At 43.0% G+C, this 10,931-nt stretch overlaps 1 protein-coding gene across 2 annotated transcripts; it reads left to right on the top strand.

Moving 5' to 3' along the window:
- Window positions 1-603: 603 nt before the first annotated feature.
- KCNA4 (potassium voltage-gated channel subfamily A member 4) lies at window positions 604-8,068 on the top strand. Of its 2 annotated transcripts, none has more exons than XM_005578336.5 (2): window positions 604-1,016; window positions 4,153-8,068. In XM_005578336.5, the coding sequence occupies exon 2, from the start codon at window positions 4,935-4,937 to the stop codon at window positions 6,891-6,893; it is 1,959 nt and encodes a 652-aa protein (XP_005578393.2). In that variant the 5' UTR covers window positions 604-1,016; window positions 4,153-4,934; the 3' UTR covers window positions 6,894-8,068. The 2 variants fall into 2 exon arrangements, with proteins under 2 accessions (XP_005578393.2, XP_045227577.2); XM_045371642.3 differs by lacking the exon at window positions 604-1,016 and adding an exon at window positions 1,214-1,508.
- The last annotated feature ends 2,863 nt before the right edge of the window (window positions 8,069-10,931 follow it).

Below are 10,931 nucleotides of genomic sequence, written 5' to 3' on the forward strand. Positions count from 1 at the left end.
GTCTCCTCCGCGCCCCGGAGGCCCAACCCCGGCGCTGAAGCCGCTCAACTACTGTGTACAAGGGAGGCGGAGACTGAGGGATCTGCACGCGCTGGCAGGCACAGGAGGGCTCCCCGCCAGCGGCCTCGCCGGAGATGCACCCGCCTCCCAACCCAACAAACCCGCTTTGGGAGGGGGTGGGGTGGGGAAAAGAAGACGGGGCTAGAGGGGAGATATAGAGAAAGCAAGTTAGGGAGAGGAGATGTCCCAAAGGACCCCATTTTCGGGACTGCACCTCCCATTGGAGCTCCCCGCTCCCAAGCCCTCTGGGGACTCCCGCGCTGCCGTCGAAACCCCTATTCCGGCCCCAACGGGGACACTTCTCCAGGATTTGCTCCTCGCCTCTGGGGACCAGAGCCAAAGACTCCTGGAATTGATCCCAGATCCTGGGAGTCGGGGGGCCCAGCCGGGGTGCGGGGAGTCGCGGCGTCGTGACTGCGCCCGCCCCGCCGCGCCAGGAGGCGCCCCTGGCGACCGTCGCGAACGCCACACCCTCGGCTCGGCCCTGGCCCCGCCCCCGCCCGGCGCGCGTTCGCGGCCAGGGGAGGCGTGTGCTGCTCCCGCAGCCAGCGAGAGCCAGAGAGGGATGGATGTTGGAGGAGGAATTCGGGCTTAACAAGTGATCGCTGCTGTCTAGGATTTTGTTTCTTTTCGGAGGAACCTTGACTTCCTTTCCCAGGCAATCCCTCCTGTGCTGAACTCCAGAGGAACCAGGAGCCTTGGGGTCTTCTCTGGGGCAGCCCCGACCCCCACCCCCAGACTCCAGCCGCGAGAACCCTGTGCACCCCCCGGGCCAGGCAACAGAACTTGTTCCGTGGATATTTGGACCCTCCACCTGCCAAACCCGAGTGATTCCTTTTACCACCCCCCTCACCCAAGATCATTCTTCCCCTCCTCCAGCTGTTGCAGCTTGAGGGGGAAAAACAAGCCAGCCGGTGGATTTTCTTTATTTTTATTTTTCGCCCCGCCGGGGAACGGTAAGTATGATACCTTTTTTTTTTTTTTTTTTAAATATTTCCTCCACCTTCTTCTTTTGGCTGTTAAGAAACAGTGGACATTTGAGGGATAAATAATATCGGGAATGTGACAGAAGGGCATGAATGGAAGGCGGTTAAAAATAAACCAGGAGGTGGGAGAAGGGAGGTGCGGATGCTGCGCGGCGCTCCAGGGGGCCAACAGTTGTTATTTTCCCAACCCCGGGGATGCGGTGAGTGCGCCCTGCTTAACGTGCTGGAGCGGGAACCGAGGTCTGGAGGCGACGGCGCGATTAAAGATGTCGTTTCCCAACGAGAGGGGGGTTAAGATTTAGCATCGTTTCACCTCCTTCCAGCCGCACCGGTTAACAGCCGGTGAACGAGTCTGAATTGCTGCCTCTCCCAACGTTTGGATTTGCGTGCATTTTCCGAGCATTTGAGCAACATACATAGGGGCTGCATAAATGGCGTGCGTTGAAGTGTATATTTCTCACGGTATTGGCTTCTCTGATTCCCTCTCTCAATTTTTCTTCTCTCTCTCTCTCTCTCTCTCTCTCTCTCTAAGGTTCGGGTACCACCCTGACACTGACACAGTTGCAGGAATTAGCACTGAGAGACGAACAGCCTTGTTGTTGGAGGGGTGAGAGGAGGAGGGGTGGGATGCTTGGCTGTTGTTTGGGGGCGCCGGGATTGGGGAATAGGTAGTCTGCAAAATCCTATTAGTTTAATGGTGTTAAAGAAGAAGACAAATTCCTCTGCAAAGATCTATATCATAAAGGCTCCTGGAAATTGGCTTGAATAGATTCTACTAACAAGAGTACCCTGAGAAAGAAGAGAGATTTTAAACCAGTCTGATTTGCTGGGAGGAATGATTTTTCTTTTCTCTTCTTTTTCTTTCTCTCTCCTTTTCTAGATCAGGGATAGTGAAATAACTAGTAGATGATTAAAAGGAAGGCAATTTGCTACTTGTAGGGTGGAGGAGGGAGTTAGATAAACAAAGACAAATAATCCCAAATAAATAAATAAATAAATGTGAAATTATTTGGTGTAGAGCAGAAAGAGGGCAGTTCTAGAACTCCCGAAGAGCTGATGGTGAATTAGAAGACTCTCTAATTTATGACCTTCTGGGAGTCAGTTGGGTGGGAGGGTAGGTGTGTGTAGTACTCAACTATACAGGAACTTGGGTTACACTGGGGCTTCATTGAAATTATAATTGTTTTGGGGGAGTTGGGGAAGAAACTGAGCAAACTCTCAGGCTATTTGGTCTGTACCAGTCTTGAAAGGATGTTGGCCTGACACTCCACGGTGAATGTCACCCCAGGATGGTTTTGTAAGTAGGGATTTAGTAACTCCTTGGGGGTAAACATTTCAGAGTATGAGATGATGTTAGGAGTAAGGCAAAGAAGGGAGATGGCATGTGAGAGGCCCTCAGTGGTGTATTTTCTGGAGTTTGTGTTGCAATCAAATGCCCTCCTTGCCCTAGGAAAATGTGTATGATTGGGAAGGGGTGTATGATTGGGAAGACCTCTGTTTGCCACTTCCATGCTTGTCACTTCATAAAATTTAGTGTGTTTAGGCTGCTAGGCTGACAGGATCAGCAAGGAGCAGCAGGTGGTCAAGAGCTGAATCCTGTTAATGGCTTCAGAAAGCCATTTCTCTTATGCTTTCCAAGTGCTTCCAGTAATAGAAGCTGGTAGATGCCCTGAATTCTGACTATCATCATTCTCTCCAGTTCTCTGGGTTACTCCCTGCATTCTTGGAAGTCCTGTTGAACAGAGTACATGGAAAAATCAAGAGGAGACAGGAGATTTGGATGGGGGCTTTTATAGGACCTGGCTGAGGAGATGAATTACCTGGATCTTGGGAGAGCAAACTAAGGAAGAAGAAGGGCCAGGAATAACAGGTGACAGAGGGAGCAGATTGGAACTGCAAGGGACATGCAATTCGGAAGTGGGAGATTGTAAATAAAAGTGGGCAGAGAGAGAGAGAGAGAGAGAGAGAGAGAGAGAGAGAGAGAGGACGAGGGATGTTAGGGATGTGGATTTTATTGAAGTGGGGGTAAGTATGATAGGCTAAGAATGAAGTTCACACAAACTGACATTTTAAAAAATAAGAGATAGCACCTTGAGCAGAGTGGAGGAGGAACCATTGAGGTGAACATGGAGCGACCGCCAAAGAGAGAAGATGGTTATTAGAGATGTGGAAACTGGCATTAGTTCCTAGCCTGTGGGTGGTAGAGAGTGTTCAGGATTCAGGGGAACAGAAAAACAATGGGGACATGAGGTAGGGAGCCAGGCAGTGCCAACTTAACGACGGCCACTGGTGAGTCTCAGGATGTACTGTATGTCCTCATGTCCCATCTTCCCCTACTTTAGTTAGTGGCCTAAGGACACAAACACTTGGAGCTGTGTAGACAGACAATAAAAATGTAGGTTGCTGTCACGTTATTCATTACTGCTAGTGTTTATTGTCATTCATTAGGTAAAAGGCACTGTGATATTCTATCAACATCCATTATCTCATTTAGTCCTTACAAACATGAGATGGGGGAGGTTGTGTTATTATTTGTACTTTATAGATGAGGTGACTGAAGTGCATTCAAGTGGTGCTGCCTGCATAAAGAATAAGAATACTGTTGTTGTTGTTTTTTTCTTTTTTCCGACTTCCCCAATCCTGAGTCAAGATAGAGAGGAGTGGAAGGGCACTTAATTCAGAAACACTTTATGAGTGGAAATTTTAAAAATTGCCTTGAAATAGATGAATGATGGAAGCAGCTGTAAAGTCACAGCATTATTTTTGTGAAATGAAGAGAGTGACAGTGAGAATTAAGACCTGGCATTGGTGAAGGGGAAGATAGAAGCAAGAGCCATGTGAGCCATGAGTGGAGAGAGGAAAAATAATTGAGTTACCATAAAAATAAACTGAGCTGAAATAATATCTGAAGAAGAAGGAAAGAATGATGTTTAGTGAGTGAGAATAGTGTGCCCCATACTCTTGAAAATGTATGGGTGTTTGGTGTGTTATGTGACTTTCTTGAAGAAAGAGAAGGATGTGTATATGAAGAGAAATGCTCACTTTGCTCTTTATGATTTGTTTCCTTTTTACTTTTCTCCTATGCTTGTTTCCAATCCTTTTTCAGGTGAAGTGCTTCTTCTGCATGATTTTGGCTGAAGAATGCTCTGCATTTCCTTGATTTCTATGGAGACCTCAGAGCTGGTTTTGCTTCTGCTGACACCTCATCTAGCACCTTCTCTACCTCCCAGGGTCTTTGCCTCTATCTATGGTTTGGCATCGTACCTGGGTCCAGGAAGCCTTTGATGAACTTAAAAGGAGAGCCTGCAGAATCGTCCTGATAGACTTTGAGTAGAAATGGCTGGACATACTTCAAACCACATCTTATTATGGTTCGAGCCATCACTAGAAGGCAAGTGCTAACAGTAAAGGCTTATTTGCATTTTATTTAAATTTAATGGACTGAGCATTGGCCAATTTCCATGGCAGAAAAATGTATTTCATTTTCTAGGCACAACTTCTGGCTGTCAGACACTTGCTGCCTTTGAATCTTGCAGCATCATCACTAACCACATCCCAGACATATTTCCAAATCTCAACATCTACCCCCAAAACATAGGTGTCTGAGACACTCCAGCATTTTCGGACTTCTTAGTCTTGAGAGTGCTAGGCTATTTATCTCGACCAGCCAAGCTCTGGAGAGCAATGTTGAATCCCTGAGAAGAGGGAGCATGGGGCGTGCTGATTTAAAAACAGAAAATGCAAAGTTGGACTGAAAATATCCTTAGTCTTCCAAGCAATCTGCTTAAGGGTTCCAAACTTACCTTAATTTGGTGAGAAAAGAAGCTGCCCTATTTTTCTTTCTTCTTCTTCTACAACTGGAACCAGCCATTTCCGAAAACCACCACCATGGAGGTTGCAATGGTGAGTGCGGAGAGCTCAGGGTGCAACAGTCACATGCCTTATGGTTATGCTGCCCAGGCCAGGGCCCGGGAGCGGGAGAGGCTTGCTCACTCCAGGGCAGCTGCAGCAGCTGCTGTTGCAGCGGCCACAGCTGCTGTTGAAGGTAGCGGGGGTTCTGGTGGCTCCCACCACCACCACCAGTCACGTGGGGCCTGCACCTCCCATGACCCTCAGAGCAGCCGGGGTAGCCGGAGGAGGAGGCGACAGCGGCTTGAGAAGAAGAAAGTCCACCAACGGCAGAGCAGCTTCTCTCATTGCTCTGACCTGATGCCCAGTGGTTCTGAGGAGAAGATCCTGAGGGAGCTGAGTGAGGAGGAGGAAGACGAGGAGGAGGAGGAGGAGGAAGAAGAGGAGGGAAGGTTTTACTATAGTGAAGATGACCATGGGGATGAGTGTTCCTACACGGACCTGCTGCCTCAGGATGAGGGCGGTGGTGGCTACAGTTCAGTCCGCTACAGTGACTGTTGTGAACGGGTGGTGATAAATGTGTCAGGCCTACGCTTTGAGACCCAGATGAAAACTCTGGCCCAGTTTCCAGAGACTTTGTTGGGAGACCCTGAAAAGAGGACTCAGTACTTTGACCCTTTGCGCAATGAGTATTTTTTTGATAGGAACCGCCCCAGCTTTGATGCCATCTTATATTATTACCAATCAGGAGGCCGCCTGAAGAGGCCAGTCAATGTCCCCTTTGATATCTTCACTGAGGAGGTGAAGTTCTATCAGTTGGGGGAGGAGGCCCTGTTGAAGTTTCGGGAGGACGAGGGCTTTGTGAGAGAGGAGGAGGACAGGGCCCTCCCTGAGAATGAATTTAAAAAGCAGATTTGGCTCCTCTTTGAATATCCAGAGAGCTCCAGTCCTGCAAGGGGCATAGCCATTGTGTCTGTCCTGGTCATCTTAATCTCCATTGTCATCTTTTGCCTGGAAACCTTGCCTGAGTTTAGGGACGACCGGGATCTCGTCATGGCACTGAGTGCTGGTGGGCACGGTGGGTTGTTGAATGACACTTCAGCACCCCACCCAGAGAACTCAGGGCACACAATATTCAATGACCCCTTCTTCATCGTGGAAACAGTCTGTATTGTATGGTTTTCCTTTGAGTTTGTGGTTCGCTGCTTTGCTTGTCCCAGCCAAGCACTCTTCTTCAAAAACATCATGAACATCATTGACATTGTCTCCATTTTGCCTTACTTCATCACACTGGGCACTGACCTGGCCCAGCAACAGGGGGGTGGCAATGGTCAGCAGCAGCAGGCCATGTCCTTTGCCATCCTCAGAATCATTCGTCTGGTCCGAGTATTCCGGATCTTCAAACTCTCCAGGCACTCCAAAGGCCTGCAGATCCTGGGCCACACCCTCAGAGCCAGCATGCGGGAACTGGGCCTTCTGATCTTCTTCCTCTTCATTGGGGTCATCCTCTTTTCCAGCGCTGTGTATTTTGCAGAGGCGGATGAACCTACTACCCATTTCCAAAGCATCCCAGATGCATTTTGGTGGGCTGTGGTGACCATGACAACTGTGGGCTATGGGGACATGAAGCCCATCACTGTGGGGGGCAAGATTGTTGGGTCTCTGTGTGCCATTGCTGGTGTATTAACCATTGCTTTGCCAGTGCCAGTGATTGTCTCTAACTTTAACTATTTCTACCACAGAGAGACTGAAAATGAGGAACAGACACAGCTAACACAGAATGCAGTCAGTTGCCCATACCTCCCCTCTAATTTGCTCAAGAAATTTCGGAGCTCTACTTCTTCTTCCCTGGGGGACAAGTCAGAGTATCTAGAAATGGAAGAAGGAGTTAAGGAATCTCTGTGTGCAAAGGAGGAGAAGTGTCAGGGAAAGGGGGATGACAGTGAGACAGATAAAAACAACTGTTCTAATGCAAAGGCTGTGGAGACTGATGTGTGAATCTCTTTCTCCACCTGCCACTGCCCCCCTCTCAGCATCTCCAAATATATTTATGCATAGAGAGTGCAGTTATGAAAATGAAATATGCAAATGATCCAATGCATACAGTAGTACACTATTTAATGGTTATACATGGCATAATTGTTACTAAACTTGTATTACATATCAAATAAATGATACATCTTCGAGAAGAGGGAGGCTTAAATAGGAGCAAATCTATCTTTATATTTTTATTAGAATGCAAGAATTTTGCACATTAACTGGAAAAGATGTTGACAGTAAAGATGGAGAGAGAGAGAGTGTGTGCGTGTGTGTGCGTATGTGTGTGTGTGAAGTAAATTGTCAATGTTAGTAATTGTGCAGTGATGGGAAAAGTTGGCATTTTGAAGTATTTACTATGTAAGAACTAATGAATCTGAGCAGTCATTTATCAGTGCTTTAACAGCATATAATATGTCTTTGGATTCAGTAGGTGTTTTTTAAAAATTGTAAGAAATACTGTGTAGAGAAAAAAGAAAGTAAATTATTTAATAGAATATAGGTCACAATTTTATCTTGGATTTAATTAAAGTTTATTTTTAACTGGAAATTAACTTTTAAAAAGGCTGCAAGGGCCTTTAGAAATTGATTATATTTTGTTATTAATTTTGGGAAGATTTAACAGCAAATGTGTAACATAGAATAAGTGAAATTGGAGAATATGTAATAAGTTTTGTTTGCAGGTAACAGGACTGGATTTTTTTTTTCTTTGCACTACTTTATATGCTGGAGATTGAGAGAGACTTCATACTGTGAATGTTTACCAATGTAACAGTTCAATGACAATCATTGGAAGAATGATTTCTTTAGTCTTATTTTATTGTTTTCTTTTCATTGTGTGAGACTAATGACCATGCAGATAACATCACATGATTCTCTTCTCTTTTAAAACCTAAATAACTGATTGACAAAGGAATTATGAAGTAAAATTTAGCAACTGAATCTTTTGAAATTGGTCTGTTACAATGATGCTTCTGAAATCATACTATTTTATATATTCTTCTGCCTTTTAACTCCAGAATAATTTAACCAAAGTTAATGCATGCACTGAAAGAATTCTTGAAGAAATAAGATGCCAAGCAGCTACAGTGATTATGGCTTAAAAATTTTCTATTAAATGTGAAACATAAACGCTAGATTTATTAAGTTTATTTTTTTGTGCAGTTATATAAGAACAGAATTTGGGGATTAACCTCAGATTTTTACAGTATATTTGCTAAAACGGATATAAGGAAGAATTGTGTCAAACATTTCGTTTCAACATCACCACCATCATCTTTATTAAAGGAATTTATGACACATATAACTGCATTTAACTCATGACAAAGCATTCTAGAATGTGAGATAACAACTAGTGATCAGCCTTGCACTATTAAATCATCACTAGTTATAGGTTAGAAAACTCGGAATGCATAAGAGGCCTTTTTCCACAATGTTTATTTAACTTCTATTCTTTATAAAATGATTGTCTTGGGCTCTGGTTGGTGGGGGAGGGGGGAAAACAGAACAAGCAACACTGCATACACTATTTTGGCACATAGTGAACTCTGGTAACTGTGAGCTAAAGACAAACAAACAAACAAACAGACCTAAAATAGCCTTTCTCAAGCTTTTTAAAATCCAGGCCATCATTTCATAATTACATAAATCCTACCTCTCCTTTAATGGTATTTGAAATTCAAAGTAAATTCAACATTAGGGTTAAAAGTAAAACTGCATCCCCTCTCCACACTTTCTCCACCACTTGTAGAGAAACACTTTTCTAGAACACATTTTTGATTGTGAAGAACAAAGATCAATAGAAGACAATAGAGAATGATAAAATAAAATACCATCTTGCAATAAGATTTAAAAGATAGTGTTTTAATACATTTTGGATTTGGGGCAAAAACGTAACAAGCGTCAGACTAGGGGTAAGGCTATTTGGACTGGTTATAATTCATTTGGAAAAATCACTTAACATCTCTGTACTCAAATTTCATGATTGGTAAAGAAGAGGGCAAATGAAGCATGTTACATTACAGAGTTATGCCAAACAAATGAGAACATGCAAAACATCTGAAATGTTGAGTTCCATACAAATGCCTGATGTTATTTCTAAATTGTTTAATCTTCCTCTGGGAGAAAAAGGGATTTAGAACCCAGAAGCATACATCTACTTCATTAGGATTTTGTAAAAATTATGGGTAATTGCTTTAACTCTGCAGTCCTTACAAGAAGTTGATATGCAGACACAAGATAGTCTATTGCTGATAGATTCAGGCATGCTATAGCATAGAAAGTTGACTCTGTGAACAACAGACCATGTATCTTACAATATAGCCAACTAGGTCAGATTATATCTCAAAATAATTTAAGGGCTGTTCAGTATATAAGGGATGTTTATTAAACTTTCTGTAATAGCAATGACAATGATTTGGTTATGTTTGGAAGGGAAATGTACTGTATTTCATTGTTTCTATAATACCTCCTTTTAAATCTGAAAGTTATATTAAATTTGATTGACAAAAGATATTATATTGATAATTCTGAGAATCCAGGAAATGTAGTCATTTGCGGCTTACCTTTATTGCACATGGCTTTTTTTTGTTTTTTCCAGGATGAGAAGGTCAAGAAGTGACAGACATGAGCTTTCAAACCAAATATTATTAGGTCATCTTACTAAACCCATGGTTTCTTTCGCCCTGCAAGATGCATTTATTTTAGGGTATCTGGATCTTGATCCCACACTGAGAAGGAAGCTTTTAAGCCCTCAAGACTTGTATGGGGGTACTTCTATATGGAACACTTCTCTTATAAGATAATTTATGAAGTGAGGACATCTAGTGCAGTTGTGAATTCATAACATTTTTCATAGTTGAAACTAGTCAAAGTGCTTTAGAACCATTTGTAAAAAATGTATACTGATGAATATGCTTTCAGGATGTATTTGTAACTAATTTAGGAAACTGTATCTTAGAGGCCACTATACACATTTGGTTGTAAGATAAAAGGGAAGTGACCTTCTTTAGAGATCCTAATTCTTGGGATCTAGGATCCTTTTATTGCTTTTCAGATGATAATAGATGTTACCAAAAGCACACTCTTTGAGGGTCATCCTAATCAGAGTCTTTTCAAGGGTGGATGCATTGTTCTCTCTTGCAAATGCTTGGAAAGGAAACTGTTATGAATAACAGTTATGGGGAAGAAAGGAGGAATAAATAGTCCTTTTGAATTTCTGTGAAAGGGAGCCAGTGGGTGCTAGAGGAATGACAGCTGGTCTAGGGAGTCAAGAGAGCTGGCTTGTTAATCGTGGGCAAATCGTTTATCTCCTTGATCCTCAGGAGTGTGTGTGTGTGTGTGTGTGTGTGTGTGTGTGTGTGTGTGTAGCTAACACTGGGGTATTGGGCCACATTATTACTTGTTTCATTTTAGTACTGCAATTCTACTGTGGAGTAAAAGAAATGTCAGACTAGCTTGATATTTTCTAAGTACCATTCAAGTCATATCAGCTTGGATTTTTTTAGTAAGTAATAGGAGCAAAAATAAATAAATAAAAATAAAAATCTCACTGTTAGGTTAACCGCAGAACAGGTGTTTGAGTTTTTTCGAATGTAGACTAAGCTGAATGAATAGGATGTATTTTGAAGCTGTTATTCTAACAACTTCTAAAGGGAAGGGATTCATTTAATGAAAAATAACTCTTCAGTCCTCAGTTGAATTCATATGGTGAAAATTGGTAAGTAAACATTTTGATGTCTTGCTTTGTTATCATGCAGTCTTGTCTGTAAACAGTATTTTGACCTGTGTGAGGGAACTCATTTTATGCTTAAACACATGTAGTGTTTCACAAGTGCTACTGCATGCTTTGTCAAGTTTGTTTTAAACAGGATCACTGAAGCTTCCTGAAAATTTTTTCATTAAGCATGTGTTGAAATAGAACCCAATATATGAATCAGAAATATGTAAAGAAAATACTCTGAACTAAGATACATATTTTCCCATTTTAAAAAAGTCAAT

The sequence above is a fragment of the Macaca fascicularis genome, chromosome 14, assembly GCF_037993035.2.
Source record: "Macaca fascicularis isolate 582-1 chromosome 14, T2T-MFA8v1.1".
NCBI classification, from domain to species: Eukaryota; Metazoa; Chordata; class Mammalia; order Primates; family Cercopithecidae; genus Macaca; species Macaca fascicularis.

Excerpts from the sequence above, each read along its gene's own strand:
- KCNA4 (XM_005578336.5), top strand. The coding sequence starts at position 4,935 with ATGGAGGTTGCAATGGTGAGTGCGGAGAGCTCAGGGTGCAACAGTCAC.